Raw genomic sequence first — 16,748 nt, 5'->3', positions numbered from 1 at the left:
ACACAATGGCCCAACTTTTGTTTTACTCAATAAAATTATGTTTTTCATTTTTCCATGAAAAAGAAAAAAGAGAAACAAATTTCCATTTGACAGTCCGTTAGGCCCGCTCTTTAGTGGGCCATATATTTTATAATCCTAACCCGCCCCACTGCGGGGTGGGTGTGGACCGGCCCTTGGATCTCGACACGTTTTGACATCCCTACCTGCGAAGCAAACCTTGTATATGACGCATTAGCATGCACATTTTTATAATAATTCTTCACATAGATCCAAGAGAGTAAATTAAATAGAATTAAAGGAAATAATTGCATGACATATACCAAATTATGTGGTTGGCTTTAATTTGTTTAGACTCAGAAAAAGAATCACTTCTCGATAAATAATTTAATAATTAAATTTAAATATCACAACAAATGAGAAATGAAAAATTGAAAGCAAATTATGAAACTCGAGAAATTATAATTTTTAAAAATATGTAAGACACTGAATATGAAAAAAAATGTATAAATAAAAATGTATATTTATAAATATATTTTCTTTATGAAAAATAAAAGTTTTAGTCCATTAATTATACTCATTCTATGAACTATTACCACACAAAATTTTCCATTTAATTATGTGTAAAGTAACAGTTTTAGTCCACCACTAACAAATTATGTTAATATTAATATTGTATTTTAACTTTTCAAATTATTGAGGGACACTTTAGTCAATTTTTATTTATATCATTTTGTATTAAATAATTAATTAATCATTGAGGTTGACATACAATTTTCTTTTTTGCCATTGCAGTGTAGCTAAAACTTCAAAATTGTTTTGGTTTTCAAATTTACTAAATATTACTAGTTAAAATAAATATTACAAACTTTGTTGTTTTCATGTTGATAAGTTCCTTGGAGTGCGTCTGTACTTTCAATTCGTATGTCATTTCCGTTTTCTGTATTTAAAAAAGGAAAAAAGATTATTATACCACAATTGCATTTTCAATTTTACATTTGCAACAAGACATAACAAAAAAAACAAGCATATTAGATTATTGAAAGATATTTTAAAAAATTGTTATGAAATACTTTACTCACATTAAAAAATGTTAATATGGAAAATTAATATCAATATACATATTATAATTCCCAAATCAATGTATGTTATTTGAGTATTCATTTTACTTAAATGCTATTCAAGAATCTATATAAGAAACAAAATTAATACAAATAAGATATATTGGACATGTTTCACTACTATAGAATTATTATAAAATCAACCATATAAATATCACATTGATTATTTAGAAAGGTAAATTCATTTTTAACTAGTAAATACCTTGAAAGTAAATATAAATAGATATACATATTTATAAGTCTTATAAAACTAACAATTCTTCATTACGAATGAATAGAGTCAGTATATATATGAATGATGGATACCCCCGCTGGAGTACCCAACCCGAATATCCATGGTATCTGGAGCCCGCTGACTAGCCAAACATTTTCAGCCTGTGACCTAGGTCGAAGGACTCGAGCGGCCCTGTTGATGCAACCAGTCAAGAGGCGGTGCCCGACTGGGTGCGCCCCGAGAGGCGGCGATTATGCATAATATGGCATTTATGGCGGATTTGCGAGGTTTATTTCATAATTCATATTTGGCAAGTATTTATGGCAAATTTTATAGCTTAAGTAACTTTCCTAATGCTATATTTGTTAAGATCTTTCATTGTTTCCTTACCAAGACCTATTATTATTGTATAAATACCCCTCAGGGATCACATTGTAAAGTATTTTGACTTCAATGCATGCATAATACCTCGTTCAATTATTCTTGTGTTACTCTATGTTATTTTCTCTAAGTTTTACGATAGTGTTGGCCAACTGAACGGTTGTAATGCAGCCGTAAAACCAACCATGAAGATTTAGTTAATTAAACTTGATAAAACTCAATAAAATGACTAATATGTCTTTCAATAATTTGATAATTTGAAGTGTAATGTTAATTTCAATAGAATTTATTAGTATAGATTAAAATTGACACTTCACACGTAAACACATAATTAAAAGGGGATATGCGTATATGATAATAATTCATGGACTAAGCCTATAATATAGATATAATTAATGGACCAAAATCATCATTTTGGGGTTGTTATGCCGTGGACCCAGGTCCACCTTGCAAGGTGGACTTGGTCTACATTCACATACACTATACTCTATTTCACATACACTATATTCTATATTCACAATTTGTAAACTCCACATTCACACATTACATAATTATATGTTTAGTAACTATATTACCACTATTATGCATTCACACATTTAAAACTCTATATTCACAGGTCCTATACTTCATATTCACAACTTGAGAACTTCACACTCACACATTACAGGGTTACAAGTTGCTAGAACTTCTTAACTCTATTACAGATTCACACATGCATAACTCTACATTCACGATTTCTATACTCCATATTCACAATTTAAAACCTCCACATTCACACATTTCTGGGCAACTCTATATTCACACATCATAAATCGACATTCACGATTTCTATACTCTACATTCACACATTTTTGGACAACTCTATATTCAGCAATATGTTTACTAATTTTTTTTTTAAAAAAAGAGACAAAAACGACGTAGTTTTGGGTCCAGGTCCACCTTGCAAGGTGGACCTGGGTCCACAGCATAATTTGCCATCATTTTGCCAGCCCGAATAATGATTGCTGAAATGCCCACCATAGGTTGGGCTAACATTGTAATGGCCCAATGGGTTGCATTTGCGATTCAAAATTACGAAGTAATCATAAACATCACTATCAGCGGCCCGAAGTTGAGACGGCCCTTTCTACATCTGCACCTCTGTGTTTAAACCGCCGATGAGGGTGACAGCGTGGCCCTGAACTGAAACTGCGGTGGCAACATGGAAGCGGCGACGTTTACTTCAGCTTCACAGTTTCTAGCCGTTGGAAATCCTGCTTCATCGTCTTCGTGCTACGGTTCGTATTCTCCAAGGCTGCTGCGTTATAAGCTAAATACTAACGCTCTCAAATTCAAAGCTCACACAAGCTCTTCAATTCGTGCTTCTGCTTCTAGTGACGGTGATTCGGGTATCTATGCTCAAACACTTATACAGATTGGCATTAAGATGTCTATGTATCTATGTGAAAACTGGAAAATTGTTCCCTTTCTATCAGAAATGGTTATTGAGCTCCTTTATAAATGCAATTTTAACTAAAAATTCAATTTCAATTATTGCAGTGGTAACTCTGCTTGACTACGGTGCCGGAAATGTTCGAAGTGTCAGGAATGCAATTCGATTTCTTGGCTTTGGAATCAAAGATGTAGGTTTTCTTTTCAATTCTTTTCAACTTTATTCAACTCTTTTATTTATTTATTTATTTTTAAAAAATGCCTTATCCATCCAAGGAGGAAGAATTGTACCGAAAGTGTTGTATTTTAGAAAACTGAGGAAAGACATGGCAATGCTTTTATGATTTGCAATTGAAAGAAAGATTGGAGATTCATTTTGGGAAGTATAGGACTGTAGGAAGATTCCTGTGCTTTATTCTCTTGTATTTTTTTGAGCTTAGTTTTCTGTGTCCTTTTCAGGTACAAACACCAGAGGACATCTTGAAAGCCAAACGCCTCATTTTCCCTGGAGTAGGTGCCTTTGCTGCTGCTATGGATGTGCTAAACAAGAATGGGTAAGACTCTTGTAGGAGATATTCCCAATGGCCAATGGTCAGTGGACAGACATTCTGGGATGTTTGTACATATAGTGATTCAGTGATTTGTTTATTAGGTGTTTCTTTTTGTAGTTTTATTGGTCAATGCTCTCAAGTTTCTTCTATTTATGTGAACTATGCTTTGTAGAATGGCTGAAGCACTCTGTACTTACATTGAACAAGATCGCCCATTTCTGGGCATTTGTCTTGGCTTGCAACTACTATTTGAATCGAGTGATGAGAATGGTCCAGGTAATGAGCTTTTTTTAAGATGAGGGTTGCAATTTTTATCTGATCTCATCAATCAATTCCTTCTAAGGTGTAGCAGAATATTTATTGGCTAACAATTCATCATTTTTTTCAGTAAAAGGTCTTGGTTTAATCCCTGGAGTAGTTGGACGTTTTGATTCATCTAAAGGCATAAGGGTACCTCATATTGGATGGAATGCACTTGAAATAACAAAAGACTCAGGGATCTTGGATGAAATTGGAAACCGACATGTCTACTTTGTTCATTCTTATCGGGCAATACCAGTAAATTTTTTGCCCTCTTTTATTGATAGGCTGATAGCTAGTCTTCTGTTTTGCATGTCAGTAACTTGGTTCTGACATCTGACAACTTCTTTCAGTCAGGTGATAATCAAGACTGGGTATCATCTACATGCAATTATGGCGACAATTTCATAGCATCTATCAGAAAGGGAAATGTACATGCTGTTCAGTTCCACCCTGAGAAGAGTGGTGGTATGGTTTGACATCCATGTGCCTTTTAATGTCAAGTAAAAAAGTAAAGATTAGCGGGAAAAAGAAACCCTAAAATTTAACCTTTCTGTGGAAACATAGTAAGCAAAATTTTATATTTCACACGAACCAGTGTCTATCTAAATAAAGAGGGATGTTTGTGGGTAAATACTAAATAGTGCAGATGCAGTTAATTATGAAGTCAGTATGTGCTTTATGCCTCTCTCTCTGTTACCTTAAAACATGGTTTGTTTTGGTCTGGAAAGGCGAGGGTGGGAAGAAATGTCTAGTGTTTGCTTTGCCAGGAGCTTATTTCCTCTTATTTATTCCAAGAAACCATAAGCCTGAGACAAATATGGTTTTTTTTTACAGAGTGCTTTTCATAGTGGATAAGAGGCAATTTGCCTCTTTTCTGAGATGCGTCAAATTGAGGCTTTTCTAAGAAGAGGTTTTTTGATGTAGACCTGGGTCTTTAAGTGAGAAAAGAAAATATAAGATGTTTACCAAATATAAAAATAGCTCCTTAAAAAAGTTCTTTAATATAAGCTCTTTCTAACAAAGATCTTTTACCTCTTATGATCTTATCCTACTTCTGCCTAACAAGCACTTAGAGGGTTACTGAGCCACTTATGGGCTTTTTGTTGAAGAGGCTTTGTGAAGGAAATGTCAATATATGTCTAACTATCTGTCTATCACTGACATCAATTTATATGCTTCTACTAGCGCTTGTTTAAGCTCTAGCAGTATGAATGTCTCAAATCCTACAAGAACAACATATTTTATACTTCTTTTGTGTGTCTTTTCAGATGTTGGCCTTTCTATCTTGGAAAGGTTCTTGAACCAAGAGTCCAAAAGAACAAAGGTACCCATCAAACTTGTGACTTTATTCTGTGCTTTTTGAATGTTTGTCTAACAAATGGAAATCTTCCTGTGAAGACAGAAGCCAGTCCAAGGAAAGGCCTCTAAACTTGCAAAGAGGGTGGGTTGTGGCAATCAGATTTGTCAGACTTGATAATGATTCTAACTACTATAAACTTTCTACCAGAAATCAAAACTTATGATGTTTTCTGCAACTTGTCAGGTTATTGCATGTCTTGATGTCAGGGCTAATGATAACGGTGATCTTGTTGTAACAAAAGGTGACCAATATGATGTAAGAGAGCACACAAAAGAAAATGAGGTAAGGCAAACACATAAGTACAACTAAAGAGCCTGATCTTGTCCTGCAGTCACCAGTTTCTTTTTCTTTTTCTCTGTCATTTTTGGGGGTGGTTGTGGGATAAAAATTTCTGAAGAAATGCTTTTTGTTCACATCTTTTCCACATGGATCAAACGTAGTTGTTGGATTGTCTGGTTCATAAAGGATTTAGTGCTCATGACCTGCATCTTGGATAATGTTTTCTAGTCATTTGATGCTGAGTCCTGTTTTGGTAATATTGCTAAATTTGGTTGCCCTTTACTGAAGGTCAGAAACCTTGGTAAGCCAGTAGATCTTGCTGGACAGTATTACAAGGATGGAGCCGATGAGGTAGGCATCATGTTATTCATTGTTGCTATGTGACTATGTCTTATACTATTGTGATATATCTTTGCTGTATATGTGACATTCCAGGTTAGCTTTTTGAATATTACTGGTTTCAGAGACTTCCCTCTTGGCGATCTACCAATGTTGCAGGTTTGTTGTTTCATAATTTACTTGATGTTCAGTTTTTGTAATCATTTTTATGGCTTTGTTTATCTTTCAGTTGGAAGTCAATCAAGTGGGTTTTTGTGATAAATGATTCTTGCTATTATTGTTAAAATTTCGATCCCAAGTATAATCAATCCTCATTCTTTTTCAATGGATTATGATGTTCCAACTACTTCCACAAAAATTGGTACAAAAGTTCTAAGTGGTTTGTTCAAATATGGGAATAAAAATGGGATAATGGTATTAAGTTTGGTATACAAATGGAATGGGAATCATTAAGAGCCTGCTTAGTAATGGAAAAGCATCTGTACACAGAAAGCCACACCAATGGCAGGTGAACAGTATTTTGCACTGTTCACCAACCTGTTTTCTAACTTTGTTAAAATGTTGGAAATGTTGAAAATTTGTTTCCATTTTTTAGTTTGGAGAATATTTCAACTTGAAGTCTTGAACACTGTCCATTTTAGTTTTCTACTTTTCAGGAAAAATTAAAAAAAAATTTCCATTTGCTGAACAAGCCCTTTGTTTTTTGGCTTAACTTAATAAAGAAAGAAAAAATCTTCTTTCTTAAAAACATATAATAAAAAAAAAAGGAAAAAGTGTCAAATAGGCAACCAAACTTTTGCAGTTTGCCCAATTAGACAACTGAACAAAAAGCATGTGCAAATAAAACATCTGTTTTTATTTTTATTTTTTTAAAAAATTTATTCCTTTGCCACGTAATGTCCACATATGTGCCAACATTTAATGCTAATTGGATTTAAAAAAAAAAACATTATTGTTAGATGTTTTAATTGCACATGATTTTTGTTTGATGGTCCAATTGCAGATAGCACAAAAGTTTGATGGCCTATTTGACACTTTTTCCTAAATAAAAATGCTAGATACCAACCTTCATGCCATAAATCGATTACATGTGCACTTACCAAAAACATATACACCAAAATTAGCTTACCCTTATTTTGGTGGGTGGACAATGAAGGCATGTTATAGGGGAATAGATGGTGGAGGTAGGATCAAGGTGGGTGGTGGAGGATGGAGGTCAGGCCAGGGAGGGTTGTGATGTGATTCAGGGATTGTCAAAAACTTGCAGTACAGTTTGTGTTTGCTTCAAAGTTCAAACTCTGTGTGCATTGTGGGGGATATTGGGGGAAACTGGTAAGTGGGAGGTATGTTTAAAGGAAGACAAAGGGAGTTTGAAGTGGAGACAAAGGGAAACAGTGCAGCAGGGTATTTAATGCTGAAATGACATGATACCTGCAAATAAAATGGTAATGGATAAAAGTCATTCCTGTCTCAATCCATTCTCATTCTTGTGGAATCCCCTAAACAAACAACATTAATTAGTTTCAGTACCATTTCTGTACCTCATAACCACCAACCAAATACTCCCAGGTCCTTCTATTGCACGCCAAAATTCTATATGGCAGATGGGGAAGGGGGTGTAACAGTGGTCTGTAACAGACTATCAGCTACAACAATGTAATTTTCTGCTACACTCTGTAACTCTGACTTGACATGCTCTTCCCCTTCTTTGTGCTCAGTGACTACTATTAACTAACCGTCTATAGTAAATCCAGGGTTGTTTTTATCAGAATTTAATAGGCTATTTTTGGAATTTATCATATAGGTATTGAGGTACACATCAGAGAATGTTTTTGTGCCTTTAACTGTTGGAGGCGGTATTAGAGACTTCACTGATGGAAATGGCAGGTAAATTTGGTCATTGTTTTAGGAACTTTTCCTCAATATCAATTGATGCCTCCAACTTCTTAGGCTGTGTTTGGGAGAGTAGTGGACCACTCAACTGCTCTTTGGATGAACTGTGAGTCCTTGATTGAAGTAATCCACCGCTTCTATTTACAAAAATTTCAACTGGGGGAATAACTGCTCCAATCTCATCGCCACCACTCTAACTCATCTTCCAAATGCACTCTTAGTTTGATAGATTAAATGACTCCTCTACTTACAGAACCTCTATAATATGCACAATTTCCTATTCAATAGAATGAATGCTTTTTTCAGGTACTACTCTAGTTTGGAAGTTGCTTCTGAGTATTTCAGATCTGGTGCTGACAAGGTCTCTATAGGAAGTGATGCAGTATATGCTGCTGAAGAATATTTGAAATCTGGAGTATGTACAGTTCTTCTTGATGATATTCACATCATAGACCTGTTTATTCTGCTTTCTTGATCACTTCTGTACTGACCCTTCAAATGATTTTTTTTTTCTCTCTGTTGTGCAAGGTAAAAACTGGAAAAAGCAGTCTGGAGCAGATCTCTAGAGTTTATGGGAATCAGGTACAAGTCGTTGAAAATTTGGATTTTGACTAAGAGAAGTCAAGACACTTATATATACTAGCCATTGTATATGTACTTTTCCGCAGCCTATTAGTTGAACTTGCATTTTGTGATACCTGACTTGTATTTTGGGTCCAATTTTTATGCTACAACCAGCTACTGTTTTCTTCTGGCTGGAGGAGGGTGGTTCTGTGGAAAGTGGAATCAATGGAATGTTTATTTGGATAGTGGGAAAAGAATAAAGTAAAATTGAATTAATATTTAACAAATAATCTGGCTAAGTATACTAACTGTGACCAAAAGAAGAAAAGATAGCTATTCAGTAGTATTATCATCTTAATGTGTTGTGTAAGTAGCTTAATTTAGATCTGTGTAAGTGCCACTCTCTGGTTTGCCTACCTAGAGTGGATGGCTTATGTGAAAGAAATGTGGCTTTTGTTTTGCAGGCAGTGGTTGTAAGTATTGATCCAAGGAGGGTGTATTTGAAGGACCCAAAAGATGTAGAGTTCAAGGCTGTCAAAGTGCGAAACCTAGGTAAGGCAGTGAATAGTTTGGATTCTTGCTTTATGCTTTATGCTTTTGACTTTTTCTAATGCATAAAGAAGATTGAACGAGGAGAACCTTGGAAAGACTCCTCTACAGAGAAACATGCGTACATGCTCTCATCTAGGTTTGAAGAAGCCATCTCTGTCTGAGATAGATTTTATGTGACTTTTGCTTTTTGGTGCTACTGGTTTCAGGTCCAAATGGTGAAGAATATGCTTGGTATCAGTGCACAGTGAGTTGCCATTCAACACCCATCTTGTTTATAAATATGATTATTACATTTGTGTATTTATCATTAGCTTTTTAGCTATGTTTATAGATAGTTTGCTTTAGTAGGATCATATATGCTCAATATGTTACTCTTTAAGCCCCAAAAATGAGCTTTTTATTGACCTATTTTAAGGTGAATGGTGGACGAGAAGGTAGACCAATTGGAGCATTTGAGCTTGCAAAAGCTGTTGAAGAATTGGGAGCTGGTGAAATACTGCTAAACTGCATCGACTGCGATGGTATTAATGATTTCATGTATTTCTTTGAAAGAAGAATTATTTTCAATGCCTATCACTAATTCACTATACCATCTAAAAACCATTTGGAGTTGGTTCTCAAATGGCATTGGAATTTTTCAACCAAGTGTGTATGGCTCATTATTCATTATCCCGGCATATCTTTTTTCGTGATAATAAAACGTTTCATTTATCTTGTAATGTATGTATTTCCAGGTCAGGGAAAAGGGTTTGATATAGACCTTATCAAGTTAATATCAGATGCTGTAAGCATCCCGGTAATTGCAAGCAGTGGTGCTGGAGCTGTTGAGCATTTCTCGGAGGTTTTCAACGAAACAAATGCCTCTGCTGCCCTTGCTGCTGGCATTTTCCACCGAAAGGAGGTAAGTTTGCATCGAGCCATTGTATACTCTATTAGGAGATAAACAGAAACTTATAGTCTTAATCCCACTAAGGCGCTCATAACTCATAAGTCATAACTATCTGTTTCACAAATTATCATGGTCAGCTTCTATTACTCATACAAGTTTCATAGACAATGATTGACTAACGATCTATGCCATATATGTTTAAGGTTCTTTATGGATTACCTTGTCAATGCAGGTACCTATTCAATCTGTGAAAGAGCACCTGCTGAAGGAAGGTATAGAAGTTAGAGCGTAATAATTTTAGTGAAGTTGATAGGTATGTCTACTACTGGCACTCATAAAATTTGTGAGTTTTGCACCGGGTTTAGCTTCTGTAGCTACAGGATTTTTTAACATGCTTCTTTATGATACTCGACCATGCTTCATCAAACTTAATAATGCATATGTTGTAAGGAGTTCCATTTTTCATGTGTATTAGAATCATAAAATTCTACATTTTTAATTAAGTCTATCTTTAGACATTTTTCATCTTGCCGCCTTCCATTGATTTTATTTGTCATGTCCTCATGTTTTTTTTTTTTTTTTTTTATATGTATATGAAATAAACTCCATTTCATTCTTTTAGTTTTAACTTTTCATTCCTATTTAATATATAACTTGGTATGAAGATTTCTAAGATGCCAATTAGCGACGGTGTCATTTATGAATTATGATATGTTCAGTTGCACTGGATACTGTAAGAGCAGGTGTTAATACAAGGGGGGTGTACTCCGTACAAGTAGGTAGGTTTTAATTTACAAGTATGAGGGAGGGAGGGAGCTATTTATGTTCTTGAAGTGACGAGAAAACCTACCGCCGTTACCTGAAATAGTTTTCCACAGAAAATATCTGCGGAATTGTAGCAATTAGTAGCAGAGGAAATAAGTAGTTAATAATAAACAAAGTGGCTCGTCAAACAGTCCAACCTTGCCCTTAGCACATGGACCATGGTAGGAACCCAGGATAGTCGGATAGCTCAACACATCTCCTATTCACTACTTCCGTATTAAGTCAGACATTTTAAGAGTGGTTGGTTCCTGAGGAAGATGCAAACAAGCCCTTCCGAAACTGACTTCTGAGCACGGATCACCATCAGAGATGATAGATTATTAGATTTAGGAATTCCATCAAGTTTGACAATTCCCCAAATAACCATTTTTTATGCCCTATAGTCATAAAGGATGGAACATCCATCCCATTAGGTTTCATCACTAAAGTACTAAACAAATACTTAGATCCATTATCTTGTTCAAGTCCCACCCCCGCCCATCCGCTACCTGTTGGTGTCTCCATAACACTTCCCACCATACTACCCGATAATGTAGTACAAGAAAAGTATCCAGCTTTGTAAATCCTTGAAACTAAAGCATTTGAACCAAACTTAAGGGTGTGTTTAGTAACCCGCAAAATGATTTTCGGAAAATAAATTATTTTTCGGACTTTCGGTGTTTTGCAACGTAAAATGAATTCCGTTGATCATGAAAAATGAGCCTTTTTTTTTCCGAAAAATAACTTACAAAAAGTTTGGAAGTCATTTTCCGGAAATGACTTCCGGGTGCCCTCTCCCGTTCTGGTGGACTAGGCGAAAACCAGAGCATCGACATGTTTTTTTTCTTTTAATAATAAATATTATTATTTTATATATTAAATAAAATAATAAAAATATATAATTATACAATTTTACTAAACACAGTTTTTCAGAATGCAACCAAACAGAAAATGAATCTGTTTCCTCATTTTCCAAAAATCATTTCCTGCTTTTCACACACCCTAAATTGCAATTTTCTTCATCTTTGTTTAACGCAACTTTAGCTGGCTATCGTTGTTTAATTGGGTTGCAAAGATTCAAATGAAATGTAATTTAATCTTTGCATCTTTATTGGATTTGGTTATGATTGTACATTGATGAGAATGTGATGATCTTGGGAGGTGAAGAGGTTTCTACTACCAAAGAGGCCAAGAGGGCCAAAATGTTTTCGTCATTACATGAAAGAAAGAATAACAAAAATAGACATCATGATAATATAATCAAGTCTTATACCAGGAATGGCATGTTTGCAAAAATCACAAATTAATGAAAATACGGTTCAAATTGGATTTTGCCAGGAAAACAATGGCAAATAAAATTTTTAAAAAAGGCCCCCACTCTGAGTAAGCTATGCTCTAGCAGTACTGAAAATTTCAGAGCGAGCAACAATGTTATCCTACAAAACTTTCGCCTAGTTAGGTTTATTCCTGTTTTGTGCACGTTTGAGTGTATTAACTCAGGTATAACACGAGTGTAAGAGATCAAACATCAGAAGTACGCAATCATACATCCAGGAGCAGGCGCCGTGGATCTTCAACCACATCCTTAATCCTTCTCAAAAAGTACACTGCCTCTCTTCCATCGATCAGCCTATGATCGTATGTCAGGGCAATGTACATCATTGGCCTGGGAACAATGTTGCCTCCGACAACCATTGGGCGGTTCACTATTGAGTGCATACCCAGGATGGCAGACTACAATAAGGCATAATAAGGTTGTTAATGGTCTAATAGTATGGGATAGAGGTTGGATGTACGAATGCGATACTGAATAGTGAGGATGAAGGTACCTGAGGGGGATTGATAATCGGGGTACTCAGAAGACTTCCATAGACACCGCCATTGGATATTGTGAATGATCCACCAGCCATCTCATCGATTGAGATAGTTCCATCATTTGCCTTTTTAGCAAGTGTGTTCATGGTCTTCTCTATCTCAGCGAAATTCATCTTGTCAGCCTCACGGATAACTGGGACAACAAGTCCCTGAACAAGGAGAAAAGGATAATGGGAATTTGATAGTATTCATAATTCCTGAACTCATCATGCACCAATGAATATGAATATTTAAAAAAATAACTCAAGTCCCATGAAGTTGAGACTGCCATAAGTCAATAGAAGCAAAGAAATGTTTACTTGCCTTTGGTGTACCAACAGCTATACTGATGTCTATGTAGTCTCTGTATATAATGTCATCACCATCTATAACTGCATTAACTACTGGCTGATTCTGGAGTGCACTAACTGCAGCCTGAAATTTGTGCAAAAATGCATTTAGCCATAGGACTGGAACTGAAAAATATTCACATCTTTAAGAATCAAATTCTTATCCACACACACCTTGATAAAGCCAGACATAAGTCCTAGTTTCACTCCATGTTTTTCAACAAAGGCATCCTTGTATTCAGAACGGAGTTTCATCAAATTTGTCCTGCAATAATCAATAGTTTAGAAAGGAGTAAGTGATAACAATCGTGAACCAGAGCATTATTAACAATTTACACTGAGCAAATTGTAATGTTCAATTTTGCATTCTTGATTTCTACAATACTTCAACAAGAATCCAGCCAGTAACAGATCAAGCTTTGAGAGGAATTCTAACCAAAATCCTAAATCCTAATCATGTTTGTTGCTGTTTCTTGAAAACATTAAGTCACCTTAATATGACTGACAAAAGTTCATCCACCTTTCCAATCATCATAAAATATGTCTAAACTTACATATCAACTTCATTGAATGTTGTCAACAATGCAAATGTATTTTGCGAGTCCTTCAAGCGTGTGGCAACTCTTTTTCTAAGCCTGGTCATAGGAACCTGCCATCCATAAAAATATATTTGAGATCAAGGCTCAAATGAAAATTTTACATAAATATTAGGCAGCAGGGAATAGGGGAAAACAATGAATTTGTAAGTCGTACTCGTCTTTCCCTTTCTTTGGGGGGAAGCTGGGGTTCTGTAGCAGAGGTTTTAGGGGGAGGTGGTGATGATTCCTTTGGTTTTTCCTTGACAGGAGGAGCTTCAACTTTAGTCATTGGCTTCTCTTTCTGTTCAACAGGATCAGATGGTTGTGGAGCAGCCTTCTCGGATGGAGCAACATGATTCACACCTTCACTAGATTTTGAAATGACAGCAACCTTGGTGCCAGGTTCCACAGTATCTCCTTCCTTGGCTACAAACTAAAGAGATTTAAAAGCACATTAAAATCCACAAATTACATATTTAGAAACCAAAAAAAAAAGTCTATACGATCAAGAATGGAAATACTAATATGAACTCAAATAAATATCTTTGCTAGGCAATTGTACCTCTTGAATTATACCAGCTTCAGGACTGGTAACATCAATGGTTACCTGAAAGACATGAAAGTCCAAATATAAAATATTAATCTTAAATTTGAAAACTCTTGAATTAAAATAAACAAAGTATCAGGCCACATACCTTATCCGTTTCAACCTGGGCAATTGCCTCATCAACTGCTACTCTATCACCAGGTTCTACTCAATAGATAATGAGCGGTGTAAATAAATAAATAAATAAATAAAAAAAAAAAAAAAGAGCCTCTAAGAACAATAATTTGAGTGAAGAACTCAATCTTACATTCTTACTAAGAAGGAAACTTACTCTTCAAGAATGTGGCAAGTGTGCCATCACTTATGGATTCACCCATAAAAGGAACCACAGCATCAACCAGATCGCCTTAAGCACAAGAATGGATGAAAATGAAGTCAGCAGCCAGTGACAACATAACTACAACATATATACACAGTTACAAATATATTGCAGGGCCTATACTTCCTTCAATCACTCTACATCAACCTAAGGGGCCAACCATAATTAAAGTCATTGAAAAATAATGATTATTTATTCCTATTCTCAACTAAATTTCTGTTGAGAAAAAATATAAAATAATAAATGCGGTATCCATGCAAACAACTTAAACTTTTAGTTGAGGTGAAACACATACTAGCAATATATCAATATAAGCATTTCACATATGTATGCAAACCATGTTAAGATTGCACACAAGAATAATCACTATTGCACAAAAGCATATCATACCACCGCTGGAACAATATGGCCTGCTCCAATTTTGTAGTATACCACTTTGATGGGCATTGGTCATAATCCCCCTGCAGATAAAGCAAGGAATCAGACACACAGATAGGATGCAGCAATCACCACTTTACATTTGCTATTCACCAAGAAAACAAAGTATATATGTAAGAGCCATACAAGTTTCAGGAGGAAATAAATTGGGTATGTTTTATTTAACTTTTATTTGGTGACAAGTATTCTTTAATGATATATACTTCGAAATGTAGTCTTCATATGAAATTTGGGAATGAATTTGAGTATGCTCAAAATTCCTAGTAGCTGGCATACCGCAAGAGAGAATGAATTTGGATAACTAACCTTTGAGGTCGCATATCCATTGAGTGACCTGCATCCATTACAAATTGAAATATAGTTAGGGTGTGTATTTTGCTAAGTTTGGAGCCACAACATAAGATGTCAAGAGATTACCTAAAACAAGTTGACAGAAATTTTGAGCCTGATAACATCCTCTGGGATGAATAAAGCTCTGTTCACATTTCCAAGCATTAGATTCTTCCAAATAGAAACCAAAAACTAAAAGCACCAAGAGATCCAACAACAACCAAGCAAATGCGGGAAGCAATATCCTGCTAGAACTAGAAACTCAAGGAGAAATTCGCCTCCAGATTTTCAAGTGACAAACTGATACTATTGCTTATAATAGGATATCTTTAATTAAAAAGAAAAACAAAAAAGGAACAACAGAGAAATAATATACTAAAAATTGTAACATGTCATCCAGAGCTTACTAGCATTCTCATCACTGTTCTATCCTAAAACTTGTCAAACTCATTAGAATTTAGCAATATGGTAATACCAAGAATTTTCAAGGGAATGTTACGCACCGACAATCTTTGAATGGAAATGCAAACAAAATCAAACAAAGCTAAATAGTTATCACCTCTTCTCTTGCAGCACAGCAAACTCTAGGCGTCGCCGCTCCAGGCTGAATCCTACGCAACGATTTCCCTAAAGTCTGCTCCAAAAAGAAACACATATAACCACACAAGATACATAACATATCACCGTACATTATACGCATAAAATAAATTGAATTAAGTCGTTCTACCGGAGCAGATGCGGCGCCAGAAGCGACTTTTCGCCGTAAAACGCCCAACATCTCTTAGCACTGTTAAATCCACCGAAAAATTCAAAAAAAAATCGGAAAATGTTATTTAAAAAAAAAAAAAAAACTGGAGATTTTGAGAACAAACATTCACAGAGGAATACATAGAGCATTAAAGCAGATCGAAGTAAGAAGTTCTAACCTGATTTAGTCACGAGAAAAGGTGGCAGAATGGTAGATTAAGCGACGAAGATTGATGGAGAATAGAGAGGGAAAGTCGCTGCAAAGAACCGCGTTAGTACTATTCCTGCTTAGCTTTCTTTGATTCGATTTTATTTATTTTTCTTCCATGAACGATAGATGAGCTGGAGTTGCAACTGAAATGGAAACGTGCTTTTATAACACGTCGTCGTTCGACCCCCTTTTTGTCTTTTCATAGAATTAAATCAATTAATAAATCTAGAATAATACACTAGTACAGTAATACTATGGTCACTTTCACATTTATTTATTTTTTTTTTTTTTTTTTTGTGGGGGTGCTAGAGAAATGTCGTTAATGCATGCCCAAACTCAAAGCGTTACAGATAAAATCGGAGGTGATGACACCGTTCCTTAAAACCTAATATAGAAACAAAACTCTCGAATTAAATTATAAACAATATAATCGCAAATCACTTAACAAATATAAACAATATAATCGCAAATCACTTAGCAAATATAAAGAAAACGTGAGTAAAATATATCATTGTTTATTCTTTCTCTATTGTTTTTTTCTTAGTTATGTGACATGCTATGATTGATTTAGACAACATAAAAATATCACAATTTTTATCCTTTTTTTATCAATAAAATTAAGGTGAGAAATGAGAA

At 35.1% G+C, this 16,748-nt stretch overlaps 2 protein-coding genes across 2 annotated transcripts; one reads left to right on the top strand and one right to left on the bottom strand.

Annotated features, from left to right (window-relative positions):
• Positions 1-2,864: 2,864 nt before the first annotated feature.
• LOC116011084 (imidazole glycerol phosphate synthase hisHF, chloroplastic-like) lies at positions 2,865-10,399 on the top strand. The gene is made up of 19 exons (XM_031250596.1): positions 2,865-3,101; positions 3,253-3,335; positions 3,604-3,698; positions 3,868-3,971; positions 4,084-4,253; positions 4,349-4,463; positions 5,267-5,322; positions 5,401-5,439; positions 5,542-5,640; positions 5,926-5,988; positions 6,073-6,135; positions 7,781-7,863; positions 8,176-8,284; positions 8,398-8,451; positions 8,898-8,985; positions 9,192-9,229; positions 9,401-9,506; positions 9,720-9,886; positions 10,107-10,399. Exons 1-19 carry the CDS (start codon positions 2,915-2,917, stop codon positions 10,164-10,166), a joined length of 1,779 nt encoding a protein of 592 aa, XP_031106456.1. The 5' UTR covers positions 2,865-2,914; the 3' UTR covers positions 10,167-10,399.
• Positions 10,400-11,909: 1,510 nt separating this feature from the next.
• Positions 11,910-16,241, bottom strand: LOC116004842 (dihydrolipoyllysine-residue succinyltransferase component of 2-oxoglutarate dehydrogenase complex 2, mitochondrial-like). Its single transcript, XM_031245022.1, has 15 exons — positions 16,081-16,241; positions 15,882-15,941; positions 15,714-15,788; positions 15,242-15,299; positions 15,131-15,158; positions 14,777-14,847; positions 14,339-14,413; positions 14,156-14,211; positions 14,023-14,067; positions 13,636-13,893; positions 13,437-13,531; positions 13,057-13,147; positions 12,857-12,967; positions 12,508-12,702; positions 11,910-12,412 (listed from the first exon to the last, which is right to left on the bottom strand). The coding sequence occupies exons 2-15, from the start codon at positions 15,930-15,932 to the stop codon at positions 12,221-12,223; spliced, it is 1,401 nt and encodes a 466-aa protein (XP_031100882.1). The 5' UTR covers positions 15,933-15,941; positions 16,081-16,241; the 3' UTR covers positions 11,910-12,220.
• Positions 16,242-16,748: the final 507 nt, after the last annotated feature.

This window comes from Ipomoea triloba, chromosome 2 (genome assembly GCF_003576645.1).
Source record: "Ipomoea triloba cultivar NCNSP0323 chromosome 2, ASM357664v1".
In the NCBI taxonomy this organism is placed as follows: Eukaryota; Viridiplantae; Streptophyta; class Magnoliopsida; order Solanales; family Convolvulaceae; genus Ipomoea; species Ipomoea triloba.
This window is presented reverse-complemented; position numbering and strand designations above follow the sequence as displayed.

Excerpts from the sequence above, each read along its gene's own strand:
- LOC116011084 (XM_031250596.1), top strand. The coding sequence starts at position 2,915 with ATGGAAGCGGCGACGTTTACTTCAGCTTCACAGTTTCTAGCCGTTGGA. Across the intron at positions 5,440-5,541 it reads CCTCTAAACTTGCAAAGAGG|GTTATTGCATGTCTTGATGT; the intron begins GTGGGTTGTGGC and ends GCAACTTGTCAG. Across the intron at positions 8,452-8,897 it reads CTAGAGTTTATGGGAATCAG|GCAGTGGTTGTAAGTATTGA; the intron begins GTACAAGTCGTT and ends TTTGTTTTGCAG.
- LOC116004842 (XM_031245022.1), bottom strand. The coding sequence starts at position 15,932 with ATGTTGGGCGTTTTACGGCGAAAAGTCGCTTCTGGCGCCGCATCTGCT. Across the intron at positions 14,414-14,776 it reads GCCATATTGTTCCAGCGGTG|GCGATCTGGTTGATGCTGTG; the intron begins GTATGATATGCT and ends CTTGTGCTTAAG. Across the intron at positions 12,413-12,507 it reads CGATTATCAATCCCCCTCAG|TCTGCCATCCTGGGTATGCA; the intron begins GTACCTTCATCC and ends GCCTTATTGTAG.